The sequence below is a fragment of the Trichoderma harzianum genome (assembly GCF_003025095.1).
Source record: "Trichoderma harzianum CBS 226.95 unplaced genomic scaffold M431scaffold_2, whole genome shotgun sequence".
NCBI classification, from domain to species: Eukaryota; Fungi; Ascomycota; class Sordariomycetes; order Hypocreales; family Hypocreaceae; genus Trichoderma; species Trichoderma harzianum.
Genome location: NW_020209250.1, coordinates 1,125,216 through 1,150,025, shown reverse-complemented (window position 1 = coordinate 1,150,025; position 24,810 = coordinate 1,125,216). Strand labels below are relative to the sequence as shown.

Sequence of the window (24,810 nt, the reverse complement as noted above, 5' to 3'; positions counted from 1 at the left end):
CATGAGACACAGCGCATCACAGCTCCTAGTATTACGTACGGCATGGACGACAGTCAGACTAGGACTTGTAATAGTCCGCAGCCATCCTGGTCCCACCATGCAAGTCTCAGTCTAGGATGCGGGAGCGAGATGAAGGCAAAAGCAAAGGGCGACTAGACTGGCGCTTGCCAAGCAGAAGTGCATCGCCTTTGGCTCGCTTCTCGACCGGTGAATGAGATAGTGAAATGACGTTCAGCTAATGGTGTAATATAAGATAGAAGAGAAGAATTCTGACGTAAAGACGTCGTTGAAGGGGCATGAGACTGGTAATGCAATGTCTTGTGTTGTAAAGTAAGAAGACTCAAGCGTCAACCAATGCAACTAACTACAATAACAGAGTCAATTCCACGCGTAGACACAATCATACACGCTCAGTACTATTAACGTATTAATTCTCTAATTTTCACCTCATTCAGCAGCAAATATCGATAGTAGTTGTCGAATTTGCATCAAATATACCCCAGTATTACCTACCCAGTAATAAATACCACCTTAAAAAAACAACTGCACGCACCCAGATCCCGTCCCTAGTCAAATTCTCGGTGAGCAATGCGGGGTGTTTCCGCACACCTGGATTTTTTTTAAGTCCACCTTGATAAAATTTCTTGCAATCTTATCGCCAGCCAAAAATCTCAAGGGCCAAAAAAAAAAAAAAAAAAAAGAACCCCAAACCACAACCTCGGACGACTTGCGAGCTTTTGCAACAACCTCCAAATAGCCAATTCGCTTCCCCCTCTACTTCCCCTCAGATTTACCTTTTTTATCTCTTCTTCAATTACCCGCATTTCTGGTTTAATTTATTTCAGCAGCGTCCTTTTCAGCCGACAAAATGCCCAAGTCCAAGCGATCGAAGGTCGTCCACCTCACCCAGGTCGCCAAAAAGACCCGTGAGCAAAAGGACCAGCTGTTCCAAAACATTCGGGAGCAGGTCCCCGAGTACCAGCACTGCATCGTCTTCAATGTGGATAACATGCGCAACAACTACCTCAAGGATGTGCGCCGCGAGCTCTCCGACAGCCGGTACGTTTGCACCTCTCTACCCATTTAAAGATGATGCCAAGTGGGAAACCCCCCCCCCTTTCATGATAGCTAACGAATTGGCTTGGGTAAACAGACTCTTCTTCGGCAAGACAAAACTCATGGCCAAGGCCCTCGGCCAAACCGCCGAGGAAGCCATCGTCCCCGGCATCGAGGGCCTCGCACCGCACATCGCTGGCACCGTCGGCCTCCTCCTGACCAACCGTCCCGTGGACACCGTCCTCGACTACCTCAACAGCATCTCCCCCGTGGACTTTGCCCGCGCCGGCGTCACCGCCTCCCGCACCTTCACCATCCCTCCCGGCGTCGTGTACGCCACGGCCGGCGAGGTCCCCAAGGAGAACGATATCCCGCTGCAGCACACCATTGAGCCCGAGCTGCGGAGACTGGGCGTCCCTACGAGAATGGTCAAGGGCAAGGTCGTTCTGGGTGATGAGAATGGTGAGGGTGAGGGTTATACGATCTGCAAGGAGGGTGAGGTGCTCGATTCACGGCAGACTAGGCTGTTGAAGCTCTTTGATGTCTGCCTGAGCGAGTTCAGAGTCAAGGTTTTGGCGTAAGTTTTCTGCTTCTCTCCTCTTTACATATTTACGCACCACCAAGTGGCATTGTCGGCTAATAATCCAATAGATACTGGAGCTCTGCGACCAACGAGGTAACAGAGATTGACCAGGCCGCCATGGATGGCGTCGAGGAGGAGAAGTAAGGCATCTGGCCAGTATTTGGTGGCTGTAGTTTTTGGTAGAAATGTTCTGTGCGCATACAACATATACCAGCAACGGGTTGTTTTGGGTATTTCGGCGTTCCAAGGTTCTTCACAGGGTTTCAAAAAGATGGAGGACATACTTACATGATATATACATGCTTATGCTCCTGAAATGATGATCAAGCAAAAAATAATTCTGCGTCTCAAGAGTCTTTCGCTAGTGCTGTTTCAAGAGTTTTTTTTTATCTACGCTCTCGCTCGCGCATTGATACAAATACACATCAAAGGGCATATAAACTATGTTCTCTTTTTTTCCCCTAATTTTTTTTCTTCTTCTTTTACTCTTTTGCTGGTTAAAAGTCCTTAGAAACTCCCCTGTCGCAAAGAAAGAAAGCAAATTGCCTCCATAATTGCAATCAGTCGGTCACAAGAGCTCACCTATGACCTTACCTGAAGCTCCCGAAATTCAAGCTGTTTTCCCTGCCAAATGTGCTATAATACATTGCGAGAAGAACACTTCTCGTCTTCGTCCCTATTATTAAGTGATTCCTGTCCATTATTGACAGTTGATTGGCGCTCAGTTATTGATAGTGATGGTCTCCAGCCACAGGAAACAAGACAAAGGGAAGTTATTACCCATAGGTCCAAGATTCATGGGCTACTAGCTTAGGAAGACAAGTGTACGATGGTAAAAGGTGGGTAGAGGGAGGCGATCCTTAGGTCTGAGATTGTGCTGGTGGAAGACGGCAGGCTTCTTACCCTTGTGAGGTGAAAGAAAGGATGCGAAGGAAACTCGTCAAACAATTAGTTTACCCACCAAATGTCGAAAGTTGAGTCGACTTGCACGGGCTCCAGCCTTAGTAGCGACGCAGTTTCCGGGGATCTTCGTAGCCACCGCCTTCGTATCCTCGTTTCCGGCTGTCATCGTCGCGAGGGCGATCGTAGTCCCTGTCCCTGTCACGATTCCCACCTTCTCTGCGGCCAATGGGTTCCATGTTACTGCCAGTACGGCGTCCTTCGCGGTCTCGGTCGCCACGGTCACCTCGGTCACCACGTTCTCGGTCACGATCGCGGTCACCGCGGTCGCCACGATCACGATCACCATATCGACCGCCGCCATCTCGGTGACCGCCGGATCTATCATCATATGAGCGTCCACCACGAGACTCATACCCACCACCGGAGAAGCCCCTGTCACCTCCATTTCGTCGGTCGAATCCTCCAGGACCGGATGGGGCTCCGTTGGGCGCTCCAAAACCGCCGTTTCGGTCGCCTCCTCGGGGGCCAAAGTCACCGCCTCCTCGGAAACCTCCACGGCCACCACCAAAGCCTCCACGGAAACCGCCTCGGCCACCTCGGCCACCCTCGAATCCTCCCTTGAAGCCGCCACGGAAGCCGCCGCCGCCTCCGCCGCCTCCTCCTCCAAAGCCTCCAGGGCCACCAGGGCGAGAGGGCATTGCTCTAGTATAGCCTCGGCCACCGAGGCCACCACCTAACCTGCGAGGCAGCCAGTTCTTGGCAGTCCTGCCGCGTTCAACGTCCACCTTGATGCGCCTGTCTTTAATGCGAATACCATCGCACGCATCCAGGGCAGCTATTCATCGTTGCGTCATCAGACGCCAATGTTAGCAACTCTTACCATAGAAAAGATATTCACGATTTGGAAAAAAAAAAAGCGGGCAAGAGTGAGACAGGCAAGCTTGAGGGCCTTGTGAACGTCTCGTGGTATGCTTCTACGGATGGGCAAGCTTGAGGGCCACATCTTCGAGGTACATCCACCGGGATTGGATTGGATGGTCATATAGCATGGAAGGGTTTTGGGGTTTGTTTACCTCTCATGTCTTTCTCGCGCTCAAAAACGACAAATGCATAACCCCTGTGTGGCTTCTTCTTCTTATTAGGCTTCTCGTGGGCATGGGTATCAACAATAATGCGAATCTGTTGTGGCAAGTCAGCTTTAGCGTCCGGTATATGTGCAGAGAAGATGCACCGCATGACAGTGGGAGAATACGAACACGTTCAATGGGACCAAACCGTCCAAACTCCCTTTCCAAATCACGCTCGTCAGCGTCGTAGCTGAGACGGGCAACGATGAGAGTCTTGAAGGCATCGCCACGGATATTGGGATCCTCGTTGGGTTTAACTATCAGCTCAGGTTAGTCACGCGACAAGGAGATGCTAGGTTCGCTCAGTCGAGGCATCCATCCTTACATTGTTTTGGTCCTTCGGTCACCAAACTTGCAGCAGCCTCCTTCTGCTCTCGCTTTTTCCGATCGCGCATCTCCAGCCAGCTCTCGGTGGGCTTATAGTCATCCGTCTCCTTGTACTTCTGCAGCTCGGGCAGATAAGCGGCGAGGCCACCAATGGGAGCTGTCCTGCGCTTCTCAGGCGCATGGTCAGAGGGTTCTACCCATCGCAGCGGCGGTCGCGCGGCAAAGAGCGCCAACAAGTTAGGGGGGAGCTTGTCGGTCATGGCGAAGGAACAGGCGAATCGCGGCGGCTGCAATCAATCAGAGATGCACAGAAAATGCAGATGTCGCTTGCTGGAGAGGCCGCGGGCTCTGGCGTTCACAGATGGAGATGCCCTGCTGCGGCTGATTGCTTGCGGCGAGAGAGTGCGAATGCGAGACAAGCTGCGCGCTTCTGGCAGCAATAAATTGTCGTGTAGCTCAGGCGATGCCTGGGACACAGTTTTGCCGGAGCTGTGCCGGATGAGGCTAGTCCCAATCAGGACGGGTGTCGAAGTGAACTGATTGAATTTTGATGCTGCGCTAAGCATGTTGCGAGCTGGATCATGAGAATACTGGCTGGAATATTCACATCACATCCAAGATGACGGTCAAGGCGCTACGAGTCATTGCAGATGGCAAGGTACGCAGTCCATTTACATTTCTACTTGACGACAAAAGACTAACAGCGAACACCAGAATGGCCTGGGGGCGTTTGTCCTTCAGTGCAAGAAACTGGACTTCCACTACTGCGACTGGGCGGGCAGCTCCAGGGGCATGAAGTAGGCAATATGAATGTGTCAAGGGTTAATTGGAAAATATCTGCTGACGAAATCCATAGCGGCTTCATCAAGTCACTGCTCCCCAAGTTCGCAACCGCCAACCCACAGATCGAGTTTGCCGTTTCCCCACGACCCGGCAAGCATCCCGTCATCATCGGCCACTACATCAACGGACGGACAAAGCCCATCTGTGTGCGCAACCTCTCGCCGTACGAGATTCTTCAAAAGGTGGAACTGTTGAGAGATGCCAGTGGAGAGAAGCTGAGGCGGACGAACAAGGCTGTTCTCAGCACCAAGCCAAGTGTTAGAGGTATCTGGTCTCCGTACCACGGCAAGGGTATGGCTGTATAATTTGAGCGAATTTTTCATGATGGGTTTTATGTATGATGTCCGTGTATTTGTATTTAGATGAACCGCATAGAGAAGCACTGGTACTAGGTTGCTGGAACATTATAGGACACTACGCTATAAATGAGCAATGATGCCTTCACAGATGTAAAATCAGTCCAATCATATGGAGAGACTTGGGTATATTTTATGGTTTCTATTCTCCGTGAGAAGCCTCATTGCCTTTTTTATTCCTTTCCGCAGCACAATTTTATTTTTCTACCGAGTTCTGTTTTCCCTATATATGAGAACCCATTTACTGCTTCAGGCAGTTGATGATGTCGACAACTGAAGAAAAGTTAGCATGAAGGCAAATTTGATGATTAGTCGGGATTCTTCGACTTACAGGCAGGCTTGAGGGAAGCACCGCCGACGAGGAAGCCGTCAATATCGGCCTGCTTGCTGAGCTCGCCGCAGTTCTTCTCGTTGACGCTGCCGCCGTAGAGGATACGGGTCTCGTCAGCGACCTTGTCGCTAACGTTGGCCTTGAGCCACTCTCGGATGGCCTTGTGGACCTCCTGAGCTTGCTCAGTAGTGGCAACCTTGCCAGTGCCAATGGCCCAGATGGGCTCATAGGCGATGACGATCTTAGACCAGTCGGAGATCTGGGCTTTGAGAGCGGCGAGCTGTTTGCTGACGACATCGATGGTCTTGCCGGCCTCACGCTCCTCCAGGGACTCTCCGCAGCACCAGATCACACTGACGCCGTTCTCGGTGGCGTACTTGGTCTTGAGGGCGACAACCTCGTCGCTCTCACGGAGGATGGTGCGGCGCTCGGAGTGGCCCAGGATGGTCCAGTTGATGCCGCTGTCCTTCAGCTGCGAGACGGAGACTTCGCCGGTGAAAGCGCCATTGGGCTTGTCGTAGACGTTCTGGGAGGCAACTTCGAGGCCCTCGCGGAGGTTCTCGCGGACGAGGAGGAGATGCAGGTAGGAAGGAGAGATGACGACCTCTAGAGCGAAAAGAATAAGGTGGTTAGAACGATCGGAATCTCTCGACTGCGGCTGAGCTACCGCCAAGGGACATTGGGCGAGCACTTACCGACATTGGGGTCGAGAGTAGCCTTGTTCAGGTTCTCGACAATCTCCTTGATGGACGAGATGGACCCGTTCCTGATATCAGGCATCAATTAGCCTCGCTCTGCTTCCAATTCTCCGTGCCCAAGCTCTGCGTTGTTTTGAAGAGGGGCGGGGAGATGGTTCGATAAAAAAAAAAGAAGAAAGAATGAATAAAACTCACATCTTGAAGTTGCCGCCGACGAAGAACTTGCGAGCCATGATGACTGTATTATAAGTTGGTAGTACTAAAAATAAAGCAGATGTTCAATGCCAAAACAGCAATCTAAGAGGTGAAGCTCGTTGGTGTTGTTAGGTGAGGATGGGAAAATGCAGCTGGGATGGATGGAGGGGTAAATCGAGCATCAGGAAGCTTTCCACTTCCGTTAGCTTTATGCCGCAAATGCGCCGAAATCCGGCAGACTTCGTTGGCTGGCTTCGGCCCCACGATCGGCTGTCTCAGCTCTACCCGACTTGTTGCTGGAATGCGAGCATCATGTGCCTGGTGGCCATATAGCTGATGAATATCTGCCGACTTGAAGTATAGGGGGCCTGTTGGATAGTTAATGGACTCATAATGCGCTCATCTACCTAGCATCTACCTTATCTCTTTGATGATGCTTGCATGGATACATATAGGTACCTAAGCAGTAACAGTACATACCTATACTTTATGATGCACTGAAAACGCCAGTGATGAGGCTTCAATCAAGCTCGCATACAGTTCAATAAGTGTATCTAGAGTTTGAACGTCATGAATAACTACCTTTATATCTACATCACCGTCCACATCCTTTTCCTCCCTCCCTCTGAATTCACTCCCATATCCCCTTCCAAGCTACCCTAACACACGACGTAAAATCAACATCCCTTTATACCCACCATCTAACACAGTTACAACTAACTCATGCTTCTTCATTAATCAATCCATGGAAGCAATGAGACTATGTAGTTCGTGAGACAACACAGTATACACTTAGCATTGTACAGGGCATTGATCCAATCATCAGCAGCATGAGATGTAACTGCATCAACTTGATGCCTAATGGTTGTCTTGGCGAGCCGGAAGACCAGTAGCAAGCAGAGTCGTCAACGCATATATGAGTAAGTACGACAGAGTCGGGGTCAATTCAAATCAATCACATAACATTGGAGGATGCGGAGGAAGTCGGGTCTGCCAGTAATATTGCTCAATATTCATTCATAAAACAATGAAAACATATTCAAAGTAAAAAGCTAAACTAAGGAAACAACTGCCAGTCGAAACTGGTTGAGCGAATGGTGCATGCTCAAAAAACAAGCATCTAAAATCTAAACAAGGTCATAAATCGTGGGTATTGACAAAACAAATCAAAAGAAAAATAGAACAGAAACGCTGTTTATCCTTTCCAAACCTTTCCAAACCCTTCCATTCCTTTCCAAACCCAATACTTTTAATGTTCAAACCAGAACAAGTACGATGCTTTTGATCCATCCATAATAAGAAAAACTGAAGTAACATGAAGAAAAACCCTGGTCCAACAGCCCTTCTCTGAGAGGGATTTTGTGGTGCGTATAGCCAACGCCGTTCTGCTCGGCTTAGCAGCCCGTGATGGACGTTACCCACTCTGCGAGACTGTTACTCGCGGGACGTCCCTTGGGAGTCATTTCCCGGTGAGCTCAGCGTCTTTTGAAGACGCGAGCGGCCGTCCTGTGTATGTATATAGACATAGAAAAAACCCGCTGGTGCGGCGTAATATAAACGAGAGAATCACCAACTTGCATCAACACCTTAAAAGTATCGGCGACCAGATTGCATCTCCGTCTTGGGGACGACGGTGGTCGCATCAGTAGCCATCTTGGTCATAATCTCAAGACGCTTCTGGGCCTCCGCAATGTGCTGAAGGCTCTGGAGATCGGGCTTGTCCATGCGCTGAACAAACTCCTCCAATGCCTTGCGCTGTTCCAGCCACTGTTCGATAAGAGGCTTGACAGGAGGCTGCTTGGGCTCTGGGGCCGGCATCGACTTGATCGAGGCCTTGCGGCTGGGAGAGCCTTGGGCTTCAGCGTCTGACTTGCGCTTTCGTCCCTTAGTAGCCTGCTGAGCAGCCCCAGTAGGGGAGGCACCAGCGCTACCGTGGTCATTGTGAACTCGCTTCATGTGGTCCCGAAGGTTCCACTGACGCGGGAATCCGCTGCCAAGAATGGATCGCTCACAACCTTCATACATGCAAAGGAAAGGCTTATCGCCGTGGCCGTGCAGACCATGGGCTTCACGCTCGTGACGAAGAAGGCAGGCAGTGGAAGAAAACCTGGCACCCTCGCAAGCCTCAGCCTTGCAGCGGTAGGGCTTCAAGTGAGAGTCAACAAACTTGCTACAATGAGTGTTAGCTTTTCCGAGGAAAAACAGAGAGAGAGAATGAGATGCGGGTTGATCCAACTTACTCATAGTTGCACTTAAGCTTCTCGGGCCTGTGGTTGCAGTTTGGCTGGCCTTCCCAGGGGCAGTGAAAGAGACCGTCCTCCCGGGGAGAAACGTTCTTGTACAAGGCATGATCTCTAGCAGACTCTCCCTCACTTCCCTGTCGGCGGGCAGTGTAGGCTTGAGGAAGAGCGGAGGTATCCTCCAACTGGGAGACGTTGTGCTCCGTCATCATGTGGAATTTTCTGTCTCTAGACGAACCAAGCCGGTAAGAAGATTGTTCATCCTCAGCTTGGAAGATAACATACCTAGGTGATGGGCAAGTTTCGGGGGAGGTTTCAGGGCTAAAAGGAGCAGCTTGCCATGCTTCATCAATAGTGGCAGGGGAGGAAGTTCTGGAGATGGAGCTAGAAAAGCAGTCCCAGTTGCTGGGGGATGACGTATCTGGAATGGCATCATTGGCAAGGTGCATCTGTGAAGGAACCAAATGGAGGGGGTTCATGTTGGGGACAGGGAAAGCAACGTTTTCGGCGCCAAGGTTCATTTCGAGAGAGTAGTCGTGCCAGGGGTACATTTGGGATTGAACACCGTGGGCATCTGAGTCCAGCAACAGACAGGAATCCATTCCGGCCATGGAGCCAGTAGATTGAGGTCCACTCCGGAAAACTTGTGCATTACCTCTAACACTCATATTAGACATCTGTGTCTGTGAGACAGCAGAGACGTGGGAGCGGCTCGAGCTAGCTCGAGACATAGCCTGGGCTCCGGAGGCGATGGACATGACTGCCTTGGGAGCGGCGGTCCATGCCACATCAGCAGGTTGGGCCTGATCAAGTCTTGGTCCCCTAGGTGAGTTATGACCAGATGTGAAAAGAAATTCCTCGGCATCTCCTGAGTGCGATGATCCATTGTCCGGGTAATCATGTAAGGTCTGTGGCCCTTCTGTGTTTGCACCCCATGACGAACCATTCATATGGTCCGCCGATGGTTCTGTGTGAGAAAAAGAAAACATGGCAGGGGCAGTCGAGGCCATGGATGACTGGGGGTAGCTGAAGTCGCTAAGTCAGGTTAGTGTGCTGTTCTCACCACTACCAAAATTGCACAACATAAAAAGAAAGTTAAAACTTGGCATTGGGAGTCAACTTTGATCCTACAATTGGGGGTTAGTAAGCTGGGCGGATGGTATATTGGGGGTTACATGGTCACACAAACCGAGCCATATTGAAAAAAGAGGCAGTCATTCTGACAGCAAGTCCTCATAAGTCCACGACTAGTGTGCATAATGGGCTCCAGCTCCAATGGTGCGAAAGTGTTGGCGTATCCAGTGCTCCAGGTCAAGGTCTTCTGGTTCGACATTTGTGATTCCAGGCTAGGTAGGCCAAAGGAGAACAAAAGGCAGCGCAATTGAAACAAAGCTAACAAGAAAATTCAGTCGCACATACAATTCGAGTCGAAAGGCCAACAAGGTCCAGACACGTGAGTCGAGGGATCCATTTGTTCTGGAGTCGGTGAAGCAGGTCCAGCTCAGAGTAAGGCCAGTTGTCAAAGATCCGCTTCTGCAAGTTTGCGTTCGCAGTCAAATAAAACTGCATTTCGTTCAGGTCCACGTGTAGACCGCTTATTGCCAGCTGTACAATCGTAGTCGTGCGGTGAAGGGTAATCCCGAGATCCAGAAAAGCAGGTCCGCGATTTCGCTCAATGGTCCGGTCCAGAAGTTACTTGGGCTCCGTTGGTTCTCCGCAGTATACACGTGGCTCACGCAAACATTTGGCCAATGGAAGGTGTCGAGAACCTGTCGCTTCAATTCAAATGGCGGGCCGTACTCACCGCTGGCACAAGGCCAAAAAAGTATATATATCATTGATTTCTTATTTGTTTCCTTGCCCGGCTGGACAAGTCCTGTTCCAAAAGATTTGTGTTCCGTGTGAGAAGGTCCGCGTGGCTATTCCATGGCTTTTTGGCATCCGGGACGTATCCTGTGGCTGGTTTCATGGCGGCAAGACAATGCTGACAGAGAAAAGAAATGTACATGATTTTCGCTCAACATATGAAACAAACAAAGCAAACCGATCAAAAGCAAAAGAAACAAAAACACGCAATATCCTGAGCATAAAGAAAACAGTACCTGGGCAGCGAAGAGACCTCATTAAGGTCAACATTGTTGTAGTTAGGCATGGTGGCCTGGTGAGGCACAAGAGCAACTGTCATTGTATCCCGGATGGAATCTGTGAACAGGCCCTGGATGGGAGATCCGGCAGGTCAACCTGGAATAAGTTGACGGTGAAGATCGAAGTGATGTAGGAGGCAAAAAACGGTTCCTTGGAATGGCTTGCAGTTCCCGTCGGCTGACTGATGAGATGGGGGCTTGCAAGTGGATACAATTGAGTAGCGAAAAGGCGGTCTTGAGGGATTCAAGGATGTTTTGGGCAGAAACCGTTGGGCTGAAAGAAGAATCAAGAGAGAACGTTGGGCAACGAGGGGGCCCTGCGGGTTTTATCGTTGCGGTCCAGTCTGACTCCCGATCAGAACAGAATCAACACCCCCGCTGCCAGGATGTCTCACCACTCCGCGTGCCAATAGACGGCCGCCGGAACGGCCTCTGTGCTGGCCGCAGGAGTGCGCTGGCGCGACATGATGAAGGCATGATAGGCTCGTTTTACAGGGGCCTGCATGGTGTGCTGGCGCTGACCGGGCCTCTTCCTTGGCCGTTGAATGGACCTAGTGGAGCAGGAGGTCTACCAGGGTCCTATCAATGACGAGCGCCGTCGTGCAATGTGATGAGTAGTGATGATGGCTGCAGGACAACACAGCAGTGCAGTTTTGTCGAGTAGGCGGGCACCAACGAAAAATTTTCTCCTTGATATCTGTAGCTGCAGGGCGGAGCCGGTCGGTGAGGCGACGCTGCGGCTGTTTTGTTGGTCATATATTGCCTCGCCGCAGAAGAAAGAAAACTCGAGCAAAGAGACGGGCTGTGAAGCAACTGCTTGTGCTCGTTGCCGTTAAATTGCCAGTCCCATTAGAACTGTACGGGCGCTTGTTCAGAGTAGAACGGCTGAAAATATCCCTAGTCAGTAGCTAGCAGTGCTAGGCGTGGTCCAGGTAGTAGTCGTCTCGGACCACCCCCGAGCGAAGAAAACAACTCGGGTGTGGTGTTTTCCTCGTGAAAACGAGAGCGCGATCCGCTGTAGCCGGAAGCCGCACCAAGAGCAGCTAAATCAGCCCATGCGTTGTACACGCTGTCGAAGGTCGTGTCAAGCGAACCACACGCTGGCCATCCATTTGCTCTCGACATGGTGAAGCTGTGACATGGTGGACCACTTGAGGGCATCTCGGGCCTCTCGTTGGACGCTTAGAGAGTCTTGGAAGCGGGGTTATCAGCACGAGCGGCCAGAATGTCGCCAGACGAGATGCGCTGGCATGCAGGCAGGGAGCGTTGCAGACGAATAAAGAGCCGCGGTCATGGTCACGCAGAAACGATTTTATGCACTCGTTCAGCCATTTCGTCACCGTGCGGTGCCAGGTGAGCCATTCAAATAAAAGAGAAGCTGACGAGACGGGTTGGATATGCATGGCTGAAGTTGATACAAAGTCGAGACCGCCCACGAGGCTGGATTAGCTAATCCAGCGTTATCTACCCACTTCCTATCTGAACCATCCTCTCCCCCTCTCTGAAATCGAGGAGAAACAAAACACGCCGACGATATACGTTCTCAGCATGAATTCCTGGAAATCAAATCCATCATTGAAACTACATGCTAATCCAGCCGGACGAAAGGGTTTGTAGCTGCCTCCGGATTTCCATGGAAAAGGATGCTATTCCCAATAGCAACAGTGCGATTCCTGCGTCTTTCCGGCCCTACGGTTCCATTTCGATGGGATAGGCTGAGCCTTTCCCCCATAAGCGCCCTGTAACAAAGGCAGGACGGTTCATCGCCAGATGAAACAGCAGATGAAATAAAGGCCCTATCGGATCTCTTTGTTGCCATAATACATTCCGCCTAGCAGAAATGCAGCAAGCGCTGTGAGCATAAGCATGCTCGGTTTCATCCACGGGAATATTGGATCGCCAGCTTCACACCGGACACGGGCGAATTGGGCATTCGATGGATGCCCAGACAATTTTACAGTTGCTTCATAGAATCTTCTATGATGCCTAAAACTACTCCGTACTCTGTACAATACCATCAGATGGGTGCTCTCTTTTCTTTTCTTCTTTCTTGGAAGCGCTGGAATCAGCCCATTGGGCAGCTTGGCGTGATTGTAATGGGTAGATGAAGTGGCTACCCAATTTAACTACAGCCAAGCGGTTGTTTTCCCGTTCATGCCGATCCTTCTATTCTATCAGCTTCATACTCAGCATCCCTGGACTATTGCTATTCTGGTCTTGGTTGCGAACAGGTTGCTGAGCCACATCCATTACGAGTGTGCCTTCACCTGGAATCACACACTAGCAAACTCCGTTTTATACGGAGAGCTGAAATCAAGTGCTCTCTCTTTGAATCCCTTGCTGCCCAGGCCGCCGATCGTTTGAAGTTGGATCCACCTCGTCCGGCGCTCCACACCGAAAACAAGGTTTGGCGGATGTAACCGGGGCGGTTGATTGAGACCTGCTGTCAAGGTTTTACCTGTACTAACTGGTTGATTCGTATTGTCTGGCTCCTCATTTGCATTGGCCAAGATTTCTAGAATAACATGTCTCGGATAGTGCTCGGGCTCGTGCTCCGTGTGACATGTGGACGTACTCGTAGGTAGTGATGCTCGTATTCTGCAATTCGGGTAGTTCAATGCGGCATGAAGCCATCTTACCTTCGGGTGCTGCCATTAGTAGAAACCGTGCCCACGCACTGCAGTGAGCAAGCAATGCACTAAGACAAATCTCGAGCTCTCCTCTCTTCTGCAAGGTACTGGTAGAGTAGACCAGCTATCCGCTCCGTGAGCCGAAACTGAAGTAATTAATTGGTAAATTATGTATGTTCACGTAGTCGTACGAAGTTGAAGTCATCCCAAGCACATGGCAGAGATGCCGTCAGTACGAAGTACAGCACAGTACATGCCTGGTACCTTGCAGAGCACCTGGATTGGTGTTAGTCGATTCGTTTGCTCCCGGTACCCAGCAGGTTCTAGAGGCCGTCGAGAAATTGCGATCGATTTTTGTATAACCCATGAACGGGTTCATCCATGTCCTTGACCAGACCTTGTCGCGCGTCCTCGCTTATCCCCGATCCAGCTTCAATCCCAATTGCCCAATCGACCAGCTCCGAGCTTGCTGTACCTAGCTCTGAGCTCTCCCCTAGCACTAACTACCTGAACTACCTGAACTACCCGTACCAGCACTACTGCCTGGCATTTCTCCTCCATCCTTCTCCCCTCCTCCTAGACCTAGGTTCTCTCATCTCATAGGATGTGCGTGCGAACGACATGCATACACCTCAGCCAACGTGAAAGCCGGGAGCTGCCTCCTCCTGCTAGCACGAGTCTACTAGGTTCATGTTGTTCTGTAGGAATTCAGCCGGGTTAGCCGATTCTACCCCAGACTTGCAACGTCTGTCTCAGCGAAGCTCGATGATATCTGCCTGCCTGCCTGCCTCGGACGCGGGCCTCGACTGAATCCCTTGTCACTTGCTTCTGGCCGCATGAATGTTTCCAATCGCGTGTGGCCGATGCCTTGATCTAAGTGGGCAGCAGTCCGGATCAATGTGGTTGGGCTGGGAGCGGGTGCAGCCTAATTTTGATGCCCAAAGCTCGCATCAGCCTACCAGAATGGCCGCTCCCTTGCCGGTTCCCCATCGCCCTTTTCCCTGCCATCCTACCTCCAATTTCCGGACCCCACGGCTATGACTGCTTTGAGCGTCGGCTCGCCTTTGGGCAACAATCAGCGGAGCCCAACCAAAAGCCTGCCCTTACCCCACGATCGTGTGCTTCGCTCCTCAAGGTCCTGGTCCTGCAAGGCGACAAGATCCATGAATCAACTTTGCTTCCTCCTCCTCCAAAAAGCAGGTTGGCGAGCATCACCCGCGTCATGAAACAGCCTCGGGAGTTTGCCACTCTGGTACTATCATTTGCTGTAAGCCACAGATTGGTTGCAGCGTTCCTTAGCTCTCGGCTCGCACCCTTGACCTTGATACGGCACCTCGTCCCACCGACGTCTCCCGCCGTCCACAACGCGCTCCACCGGCACACAACTACTATCTAATAGCATAGCAGAGAAGCACGCAGAAGAACACATTACAAGTACGAGTCCACGTATGAAGAGCTTCCCCTTGCCTCACAAGCGCGGGCCCGTTGACCCCGGATCTAGTCGTAGGCGCCCGATTACTTGGGACGAAACAAGAGGCCACGACGCACCGCACCGAAGCTTGGCTGTGCCTGTCGATTTGCCTCCCGCACCTCTCTCCTCCCTCTCTTTGTTCTTTTTTCCGGCGGGTTCCTCGCGCTTCTCAATGCCAACCCGAGCATCGCTAGTGATCGACTGAGACCGGGGCTGCCCTGCTCTGCCCTGACGGGACTAACGAGTGCTCAACTGCCAGTGAGCTTGATCATGCATAGTACATAAAGCGTGTCCATTCCGGGCTGACGAAGCATTTGTCTAACAGGTCTATCTTGCCTAGAGGAGCAGTGTCTATTCCTCTATTGCCTGGAAGATTGGATCCTCAAGGACGATTCGGGCCTTCGCACTGAATTTAGTGCCTGATACAACTTACATACCCCCAGGGACCTACAGCCCAGTTTGCAGTTGGCCTTTCTGGATTGGTCGCCTTGGCTGTTCCAACACACCGCCTATAGCTATAGCTCACCTTGTGAGAGAGACCCAAAGGACCAGACCTTCATCTTCCTCGGAATACCGCTTTCCCCTTGGATCTGCCTTCGGGAAGCTTTGGAAAACCCCTCTTGGATTGCTCGCAATAGGACCAATGCCCAAGGTGCTCTCTGGATTTGCATTTGCCGGACTCTACAGGCTTCAACCAGTGCTGTTTTGAACTCATTTGCGTTCCCTTTTGCCTAACTTGAATTTTCTGCATTCTCTCCCCTTGCTGTTCTGTTTTTCTAAAAGCAGGCATATATATACTGTTCTGGTTTCAGCTTGTTGTCTGTTTATCCAACTACTCCCGGTCGTATTCCGTTACATTATGAGCCCTGAAAACATGGCCCAGCCAGGATTTGCTTACAACATGCCTTCCGCCTCCAACGGCCACTGGAACCCGCCTCGCAGGTGCGAAATGATCATCACCAGCCAATTACGAGAACCCAAGTTGACTAACACGAGTGTAGCCTCTTCTCCGAGCCATACAATGGCGGCAGGCTGGCGGGTAACCTTTATCCCATCTCTAGGTAAGACAAGATAGGCCCCAACGGAGCCCATTGACGAATGCCAAGCTAACAACAGTGTCTTTTGAAGCCTGAACCTCTCGTCCAGCACCTATCCATGGGCTGACAGCCCTCCCGCACCATCCAATGGTCATTACACGAGAATCGAACCCGCGGTGTCGACACAGCCGTCCTATGTTCCTCGTTCTCCTCCCATGACAAACAACTGCTCCAGCTCGGTCTACTCCAACTCAGTATATGGATCCCACAAGCGCAGCAGATCATCTGCTTGGGATGGACAAGGCAGGTATTCGCCGACGGAATCTGTTGATGATATCATTGCGTCCCCTAGCCTGTCCGATTACTCTTTGGACAATGGACTGGATATGGTCATTCCCACCAACAAGCCAAAGCAACAAAACAACAAACCTCGATCGCAGCGACGACCATCGAACCGAGACGAGTTTGATGGCCCGCATCAATTCTTGCAACGCCCGCCACCCGATGTTATTGCTATGCAGGAGAGAGAGCTCCCGCATCTGCCAACCAACCTGCACGTACAGGAGCAGGATAACGTTCTCAACCAGGTCAATGACCGGCTATCTCAATGCGCCTACGACTTTGTGGCCAAATACCAATTCCCAATTCCGTTGACTCAAGACATGAGGCCCGTAGAGAGACCACAGGATCGCGAGTGGACCGAGTGGGTTTACCTTTTGAAGAGGCTTGCCACCAAGAGACGGATTCCCGCCAGAGTCCTCTACAATGGGCAAATCAAGCAGTTTGTCACCATCCTCGAGAACTCACTCGAGATGCGGCATGCTGCCAAGCATCAGAGCCGCCCTCTGAAAGATGATCGAAACATCCTCCAGCTCATTTCTGCTGGAATTCAGGTGGCTAAAATCCTGAAAGATGCGTCGGCGATGGACTATCTCGACCGGCTATACGTTTCAACGGAGAAGCAGATTCAGGAGCGTGCCAGCGCGCGATTCCGATCCTAAGCCTTCTCCCCCATCTCTACCAGTCTCTTTTTTGGCATTAATGATCACGTTTATCATGAGACTGCAGATTTGAAAATGATTTATGATTTCCTTTTTTATCTTTTCATGTTCCCTCACAACGCAAAAACGAATAACGAGAAAACGAATACTCATGTATGCCACCATCCCTACAAAGCTTATGTTTTTTATTCTTCACATCGATAACTGACCAGTTGAGTTAGTTCACAAAAAATCGAGTCATGCTACGGGCATCCAACTATGATGATGACGATATGTAGACCTAAAAGTTGCGCTCTAAGGCGGCCTGCTTTAGCAATGTAAATTGACAGGCTGTATTGGGATTGGCTACGATGATTTTTTTTCTCTCTTGGTTCTTCTGTTTATACTTGTTTTTTTTTTTTGTTTTTTTTAACATCTTTCAAGTATGGCTCGTGTCATGGTAGCCTTACATTTTGGAAGCTAGCAGGACACTCTTCCATTCATTGTTCAGACATCATCAGCGAACGAGTTTTGCAGCCACATTTTGCTTTGATAACAAATGAGGTACTTGAAAATTGACCAGTCGGTGTGAGAATCCAGTGCATATTACTGCATTGCCTGCATTGGTGTGCTATGATTATCAACTCTACATTCTACATACTGCATTGACGAGAGAAACAAGCAGGGAGAAGTGCAAAGGTTGCGGTAGTATTATGGGAGGGAGGGGAAGCCGGGTGAGGCATATGCGAGGCAGCTGTGTCATTGTTAGGGGTTACGATTGGACTGTAATACTTTTGTACTGTTAGAGATACGTGCTCTATGCATTCTTTTGATGATAACGAGTTGGCCACGACCAATGAATGGAAATGACTGGGGGCACATGCTGTGAGATGACCTTCGAATCAAGGCCTTGTTCCAGGGCGATGGCATGGTTCGTGCTTTCTCCATGCATGATGTGTTTCGGGAGAGTAACTGTATGGAGTAAAGATCAGTATTAACTGGAGTTTGGTGCCGCTTTATGATGTCGAGTGTTTTGTCACATAAAACCAAGTAAAATGGTGGATTTTGACCGTTATATTTTGGGTTATGAGTATACATGTCTGTACATATGAAGTCAATACTGATGTTGTTGAGCTCTCGGGTAGAATTGGCCATTGCACAGCTATTATTTGGTCTGTGTGCGTTGCTAGCCTAGAATAGTACTAAGCGGGCGCTGCTACAGACGGCTGATGAAGAATATTAGACGGGCTGCTAATTATGTGCCCTGAGCTAGAAAGCTGAGTGTGAGTGCAACCGTGGTGTCTTAGACTGATGTGGGCAAATTCGAGAAATCGGGTCATCCGAGGCAGATGGAAAACTGCGCTCTAGGATTCAAGGCAGAATCTTTGCTCAAGGCGACACGACACAAGTATCAGGTGAGGCTGTGAGTACCTAAGAGGCTCGGTGTCTCGATTAGACTGTCGGTATTAGATGGTTTTGCCTCTGTATAGCGCTGAGGAAGATACTTGTGTAAGTTGTATATGTAGATACAGGGATCACTTAATACATTCTGCTATTATAGCGAGTAAGCATTTGTATCCTGATGGATACTTCTGCTGTTTTATTAACATATAAAATTTAGTACTTTACAGCAACCGCAATGCATTCATTAGCCAGAATTTAGACCAAAATTCATGATTCAAAGCAACTGTAGGGTACCTTCGAATCAAAATACTTTGGTACACACATGCTCAAGTTCCAGATTGGGACGGGCCATGCATGTGCTTCGGAGCTGCCCTGTGAATGGCTGGGCATCTCTAGCAGCCGTTGGCCCCACCAGCTGCCGCCAATGACGGCGTCGCATCCGATCGATGGCAAAGCGGTTCGGTATTCGATTCCGGTTTAGCGCCAGATGCTCTTGAATCGCTGCGACACCATGAGATACAGCGACGGTCAGCCTAGGATTTGTTTTTGCGACCGAACATGAACATGTTTTGACAGCTGATTGATTGATTTTATTTTATTTAATTCCGGTACTGAGGTCTCGCCGGATCGCTGTCGCTGATGCATCTTTTTCTTCCCGGACCTCTGATACACTCTCGCAGTTGAGCCAGATGGAGTGAGTTTGGTCGACCAAATCGCAGCCCCGGGATTTACAAGCTGCGGAACGCCGACTACACGAACAGCGAATTTGCGACGACTTGGTGCAACGCCATCAACCCGTCTATCTCTCTCATCTCATTCGACTGCCGCGGCGAATATACAAGCCTAATCACTTCGCCATGGCTTCCGTTACCTCACAAAACGCCTCCCCGCACGCTGGATCCTCACCCTACGACTTCGATTCTAATGGCGACACCGATGAATCTTGGCAATACATTGATTATTCGAGCAGCGCATCTGTCACCGGGTCCATCGGATTTCTTCCCAGTCCTGCAAGTGGCAGCTTAAACGGCTTCGCCATTGTCGGTCATGTTTCCACGCCGTCCCAGGGCGGGCTTTCGCCAGGATCCATGGTAGATATGGATCCTACAGTCTTCCTTCCAGCCAGCACCACATATCAGCAAGAGACCGAGTTTGTAACCGCGGATCTGTTCTCGAATGGTGCTGAACGGCCGCCCAGCAGTGCAGATGCAAGCTTTTCGCAGGGCGATGCTGCGTTCATGACGCCGCAGCAGTATCTCTTTATGCCGTCTGGCACGGCAAACTTCCAGCCGCAAGAGCTCAATGGTGGGTTTACCCGTGGAGAGTGTAGATAATTATATTGATATTGATGGGTATACATAGATCTTACGCCCTTTATGAACGACTTTCCGGTCGACTCGTTCTCGGTGATGAATCGGACAAGTCCCGCGTCACAGTCATTGCCTCAGCAAAATGTTCTTCAGTCACTGCCTTCAGATGCCAGCATGTCACCATGGAACCAAACTAGTCCTAGTCTTTCTGCTGCTGAAAACAAGTTTGTGTTTGAAGAGATGATCTCTTCGCCGAGCCAACTAAGCACCGCCTCATCCTCGAGCCCCAGGTCGCCTGCCATCAAGTCCGAGTCGAGCAGCAAGTCTGGAAAGTCGATACGCAAAGTAATTGGCGGCAAAGTTGAGAAGAACAAGAGCGATGCCTCCAGCAGCAAGTTTGTCATTGTCACACCGACAACGATTAGTGCCCGTGCTGGCAAGCCGAACCCGTTTGAGTGCTTCGAGGCTATGAGGACGACACAGAAAGGCCGCAAGGGGCCCCTGGCAAACGAGACAAAGGAGAGTGCGCTACAGGTTCGGAGGGTGGGCGCATGCTTCTGCTGTCACAGTCGCAAGGTCAAGTGTGACAAGGAGAGGCCGTGCAAGCACTGCAAGAAGCTGATGCTCCAGGTTCCGCAAGTGGTATGCTGGCAGTTTCAAGACTTCTTGCCTGTCTTGTTCCCCGAGTTTATCCGCGGGCACTTCAAGAAGGATGTCATGGCTAGCTTCATCACAGAGAATGTTGAGGGCTTCACAGTCAATGGAGCAGAGCAGTTCTGTAATGTTGAGCTTTCTTCGGGCCCACGGTTTGCGACTACGTTGACGCTTCAAGCCAAGTTTTTCACGGCCAAGACGTGTGACGTCTTACAACACTGGCATTTGAGCAATGGCGAAGACCATGTTGATCTCCAATCCCAGGGGTCGGCACCCATTGGCATCGAGGTTAATAAGGGGCCACAAAAAGACGAAATGAAGAAGCTGACCAAGGGTTATATCCAAGCCCTTGTGAACGAGCCGCTGCTCGCGGATCAGTTGACCGATTCCTTCAGGTCCACCAGGCTTCCTAACAAAATTCTTTCCATTGTGCAAAACTTTGCAAAGAAGTCTGATGTAAGTAAAATGAATGACTACCCACCATACAGCGGGAGAATAACTCACTGTGAATTAGTCTACCATGGTCAAACGGGCTCTTTCGATCTATACAATGCACTATGTTATGACCAGGCATCTTTGCTTAACTCGCCAATCCATCCTCTCTCTCCAACCAACTGGCCTTGTGCCGCAGAACACCCCCTGGGTCACTCCCCGAGTGCTAGCGCGGCAAATCAAATCTCTCATTGATGAGCTCATCTTGCGTGATATGCAGCATCTCTTTGAACTCTTTTCCAAGTCACTTAAGCCAAAGCTTCGACGGGAATGGGCGCCTTGTCTTGCATCATTCCTCGTCCTTTGCCTCTTCATGGAGGCTGTTGAAACCGCCGCAGACAACTTCGTCGTGTCGCAGAACGAAATCGACCTGCGGAACAAGTATTCTCCCAAATACAAGAGATCACTAGCTCTGGATACCTGCAAGGAACTGGAGAACATGCCTTTTAAACAGTTTGCATACCAGTTTCATCATCTTTATCAAACACATACAAAGGATGCAAATACGAGGAGCTTCAATCCCTTGTTCGATAATAGCTTTGTCGAACAGGGCGAGCTTGACCCCGCAGCGGTCGAAATGGTGCAGGCTTTGAGAGAGCTTTTCCATGGAGAAGACTGTAAGTTTAACAATGTTCATCGGATTGACCGCAAGACATGATGCTGACTGTTGGAAATAGGGCAAGACATGCAGTTCCTTGCTGACGACGAGCTCTTATTACATAGAGAGGAGCATCCCTACCCTATGGATACATCGTTTCTTTATACCGGGCGTTTGGTGGCCAAGTTTTTGTTATCATTTACGAACGAGAGCGTCATTTTCGCAAGCAAGATATAATGGGATATTTTTTTTTTCGTGCTTTTCTTTTCTGCAGCTGCCACCTCTTTGGCTAGATAGTAGGCATTTTGATGACGATATTAACGCACATCTCAGGAGGATTTGGTGTGTGTATTCGGATTGTACGGAGTTATTATGGACCTGGGATCGTTATATATACATGTATACATGACAGTAAATGATATAGTAGGTAGTTGCGGATCACGCAGTCACAGCGTGGCAACGAACAATGCTGAACTGGATTACAATATGTTTGTCTGATTTTAGTCCTAATGCCACACATATCTTCAATGGCATCAGGGTGGAGCAGACTGGTTGTCTAGACCGTTGGATTCATCTCCCACATCGAACGATAAAAAAGTAGTTGACACTCTTGCGCATTGAAAGCGGCGAGGTGTAGGCAAATCGTGGGTATACGTGTCACAGTTTTTGGCATAGGTAAATAGCCAAAGGAGAGGGGAGAAGAAGCACATCGCCAAGCCACCCCTCTCGATACTCACCGGATGAGCTCAGGCAGTCATGTCTGCCTCCCAATTGCAGGATGCAGACGCCATGAGGTCATTGAGCAGCCGGAAATGGTTGCAGTGAAGCCGCTTTGAAGGCATTCCTTGTCTGCATCTCGCATGCGCAAGTGCTGATGAAGGTTGAGAAAAAATTGTGACGGCCGCAAAAGCGGAGCAGCTCAAGAAAAAGGCTTCTGGACCCTGCCCAATCACGTGATGCACATCCTGAGGGCTGCCACCTATTTGCGGCCCGTCGCGTGCTCAGTGTTTTTCTTCTTCTTTTCTTCCTTTCTTTGATACACTTTTCTCGCACGATTAATCAACCTACGGCGATTCATCCACTTGCTGCTGGGTCATATTTGCGTGCTATATGATACTGGACTCTTCTTCTGCCCTTTGAAAACATGACGGCGAGATGTGAATTTTTTCCGTCTTACCGTTTTGGTGGTTCTTCCGACATATCGCCCAAGTTAAAAAAAGAAAAACCCATGCATTGCAATCCCTGACTGACTCATGAGATTTTTCTCTTTCTCCTCTGCTGTACTCCTCCCCTCTGCTGCATTGCAGCCCTTCTCTGGGGTCCTTTTTGAGGGGAAAGTCCCAAGGACGCCCAGGATCCCTGCGGGCTCTGCAGTTGACACATGATAAAAAACGGCTGTTTTCGTAATACTCTAACGCTGCATCGCATCCCGTCACTGCCCAAAGGTGGTGCCGTACTGTAACTGTAATTAGCCGTGCTTTTTGACTTGGCTCTGACGACGATGGCCGAGGCAGTTAAGGCTGCATGGTCGCGTGGACACTTGTCGCTCCTGTCCTTTGGGCCGCGATGCGAACTCTAGCAGGCGCAAAGAGGGCACGAATATGCAAGCCCATGCATGAGCCCCCGCCTGCTGCAGATTGCCAATATTCACTCATTTGCTGGCGTTGTATCACGGGCTCGACGGGACGTGCCACCGCTGCTGGGCTGCGGGAGCAATCGTGGGGATATATCATTGCTCGAAGCGGTACGGGACCAAAACCGCCTCCCTCTCGTTACGCCTACAGAAACTCGACTGCATGCCTTTTGACCTATTATATAAATCCCTAAAACCATCCGCTGTTCTTGCATATTCTTCTGCACCTCGACCGATTTGTCTTACGACCTCATCCTCTTTATTTTCTTACCGCCTTATACCCCTCCCGGCACTTTCCACCCGTCTCCAGAAGTGATAAGGCTGCTATATCGTTTCCCATTCCCTGTTCTTGAGGCTGTCCATGTACACACCGACAGTTTGGGCACCAGCGTCAGCGTCACTCACAAACACAAACACAACACAAAATCATCGCCAAAAAAATGTCTGAAGTGCACTTCCAGCGTTCTTTGGAGGACATCCGGCTCGAGATTATGCTTCTCGCTGCCGAGGTGCTCTTCCTGGTGTCGGTGCTTGGTGCCATTATTCTCTTCAATCTCGATGTCTACAGCCAATCCCGCAAGCTAAGCCTAAGTGCCGAATCGTATAAGACTCGGTCTCGGTCGCGCTGCCTAAACAGAGGTCTGCCGCGAGGATACAAAGGCACCATCCATTGAACTCCCAATCCTTGGCTCTGGGTCATTTGTCTTTCCTTTTTTACAATATCAGAGAAGAAAAAAAATCACAATGCATTGCTTCAATTGAGGAGCTCATGGTGTTGTCTACCCTCACAAAAAGACTACCTGGCTTCTCTACCTGTTTTTCTGGTGGTAGAGAGCTTCAAATCGAACCATTTTCGGAGCTGCTACTCTGTAGAGCTCTGTGCATTTTCACGGCGTTATGCAAACGGCTGCACAATGGGAATTGGCGTTGAATTGGCTTGGTTTCCAGCTTACGAAAAAAACAACCCTGTCATAGGAAGGGACGACGACATGAATGGAATTGACATAACAAAAGAGATCAGCTCGCATGGCTGATTTGCCTGGATGCAGCTTGGAAAAACCAAACCAAACCAAACAAACAAACACACAGACAGATTCGTCGTTGTACGGGAGCTTCGGTGTTCACGTGTCATGGTAGCCGGCGTTTTGAGGATCGAGATCGTTTGGATAAAAATTGTTGTACAGAGTAGAACAAAACAAAATAAAAACCAGTAAACTTTGATTTGCCCACCAGAATTTGATGCTGTCCGACCAAAGAAAAAGCTCGCAACGCAGCCTCTATGCCTCCCTAGCCGGTGCCATCTTCTATATCCTCATCATCCGTGCAATTTATACACCACTGAGATTTGCTTCCGTTCCACCATATCTCTTTTTTTTGTTTCTTCTTCCTTCTCCTAACCGTAGCTCTACATTCCTTCTTCCGTTTCTTTATGCCGAGGGCTTCTTCAGGTCTCGAGCGGCCTGTTTCAAGTTGAAGTTGCACTCCTCGTAGGCTCGTCCGGCACCAAAGCCAGCGCCGAGATACGCGGGCCAAGCTCTTCGCTTAAACAGAAGGACGGAAAAGACGACGCCGAATCCGAGACCGAGGGTGGACTTGACGAGGAGGTTGGAAAGGCAGCGATCCCACTGTTGCGTTTTTCAACAATAGATTAGTAAAATGATTCCTTGGAGAAGAAGATTGCTTCGTCTGGGTTAAGCTCGGCTCGGTACCTTCTCGTTGAGAAGCGCTTCGCTGACGGGCCGGGAAATGGCGCTTGGGGAGCGAGGGGCGGCGGTCTCGGACATGGTGGCAGACGTTG

General features: G+C 50.2%; 10 protein-coding genes across 10 annotated transcripts; 6 read left to right on the top strand and 4 right to left on the bottom strand.

Moving 5' to 3' along the window:
- The first annotated feature begins 680 nt into the window (after positions 1 to 680).
- On the top strand, positions 681 to 2,027 carry M431DRAFT_106405 (hypothetical protein). Its single transcript, XM_024911613.1, has 3 exons — positions 681 to 1,059; positions 1,154 to 1,633; positions 1,708 to 2,027. Exons 1-3 carry the CDS (start codon positions 869 to 871, stop codon positions 1,781 to 1,783), a joined length of 747 nt encoding a protein of 248 aa, XP_024778538.1. The 5' UTR covers positions 681 to 868; the 3' UTR covers positions 1,784 to 2,027.
- Positions 2,028 to 2,377: 350 nt separating this feature from the next.
- Positions 2,378 to 3,311, top strand: M431DRAFT_288471 (hypothetical protein). Its single transcript, XM_024914074.1, has 2 exons — positions 2,378 to 3,045; positions 3,095 to 3,311. The coding sequence occupies exons 1-2, from the start codon at positions 2,604 to 2,606 to the stop codon at positions 3,277 to 3,279; spliced, it is 627 nt and encodes a 208-aa protein (XP_024778537.1). The 5' UTR covers positions 2,378 to 2,603; the 3' UTR covers positions 3,280 to 3,311.
- Positions 3,312 to 3,414: 103 nt separating this feature from the next.
- M431DRAFT_288463 (hypothetical protein) lies at positions 3,415 to 4,422 on the bottom strand. The gene is made up of 3 exons (XM_024914073.1): positions 3,995 to 4,422; positions 3,799 to 3,926; positions 3,415 to 3,721 (listed from the first exon to the last, which is right to left on the bottom strand). Exons 1-3 carry the CDS (start codon positions 4,254 to 4,256, stop codon positions 3,581 to 3,583), a joined length of 531 nt encoding a protein of 176 aa, XP_024778536.1. The 5' UTR covers positions 4,257 to 4,422; the 3' UTR covers positions 3,415 to 3,580.
- A 193-nt stretch (positions 4,423 to 4,615) lies between these two features.
- Positions 4,616 to 5,144, top strand: M431DRAFT_490485 (hypothetical protein; the record flags this gene model as incomplete). Its single annotated transcript, XM_024916804.1, has 3 exons — positions 4,616 to 4,654; positions 4,711 to 4,793; positions 4,853 to 5,144. The coding sequence occupies 3 exons, from the start codon at positions 4,616 to 4,618 to the stop codon at positions 5,142 to 5,144; spliced, it is 414 nt and encodes a 137-aa protein (XP_024778535.1).
- A 292-nt stretch (positions 5,145 to 5,436) lies between these two features.
- Positions 5,437 to 6,457, bottom strand: M431DRAFT_74460 (hypothetical protein; the record flags this gene model as incomplete). Its single annotated transcript, XM_024922226.1, has 4 exons — positions 5,437 to 5,468; positions 5,527 to 6,132; positions 6,222 to 6,292; positions 6,420 to 6,457. The coding sequence occupies 4 exons, from the start codon at positions 6,455 to 6,457 to the stop codon at positions 5,437 to 5,439; spliced, it is 747 nt and encodes a 248-aa protein (XP_024778534.1).
- Positions 6,458 to 8,006: 1,549 nt separating this feature from the next.
- On the bottom strand, positions 8,007 to 9,669 carry M431DRAFT_478011 (hypothetical protein; the record flags this gene model as incomplete). The annotated part of the gene is made up of 2 exons (XM_024915631.1): positions 8,007 to 8,589; positions 8,660 to 9,669. 2 exons carry the CDS (start codon positions 9,667 to 9,669, stop codon positions 8,007 to 8,009), a joined length of 1,593 nt encoding a protein of 530 aa, XP_024778533.1.
- Positions 9,670 to 10,032: 363 nt separating this feature from the next.
- M431DRAFT_288414 (hypothetical protein) lies at positions 10,033 to 11,180 on the top strand. Its single transcript, XM_024914072.1, has one exon. The coding sequence runs from the start codon at positions 10,335 to 10,337 to the stop codon at positions 10,935 to 10,937; it is 603 nt and encodes a 200-aa protein (XP_024778532.1). The 5' UTR covers positions 10,033 to 10,334; the 3' UTR covers positions 10,938 to 11,180.
- Positions 11,181 to 15,763: 4,583 nt separating this feature from the next.
- On the top strand, positions 15,764 to 16,942 carry M431DRAFT_75154 (hypothetical protein; the record flags this gene model as incomplete). Its single annotated transcript, XM_024922309.1, has 3 exons — positions 15,764 to 15,846; positions 15,906 to 15,965; positions 16,033 to 16,942. The coding sequence occupies 3 exons, from the start codon at positions 15,764 to 15,766 to the stop codon at positions 16,940 to 16,942; spliced, it is 1,053 nt and encodes a 350-aa protein (XP_024778531.1).
- A 1,946-nt stretch (positions 16,943 to 18,888) lies between these two features.
- On the top strand, positions 18,889 to 21,872 carry M431DRAFT_516026 (hypothetical protein). Its single transcript, XM_024920295.1, has 4 exons — positions 18,889 to 19,630; positions 19,688 to 20,745; positions 20,804 to 21,398; positions 21,459 to 21,872. Exons 1-4 carry the CDS (start codon positions 19,183 to 19,185, stop codon positions 21,614 to 21,616), a joined length of 2,259 nt encoding a protein of 752 aa, XP_024778530.1. The 5' UTR covers positions 18,889 to 19,182; the 3' UTR covers positions 21,617 to 21,872.
- Positions 21,873 to 24,439: 2,567 nt separating this feature from the next.
- M431DRAFT_490475 (hypothetical protein) lies at positions 24,440 to 24,796 on the bottom strand (the record flags this gene model as incomplete). The annotated part of the gene is made up of 2 exons (XM_024916803.1): positions 24,440 to 24,637; positions 24,722 to 24,796. The coding sequence occupies 2 exons, from the start codon at positions 24,794 to 24,796 to the stop codon at positions 24,440 to 24,442; spliced, it is 273 nt and encodes a 90-aa protein (XP_024778529.1).
- Positions 24,797 to 24,810: the final 14 nt, after the last annotated feature.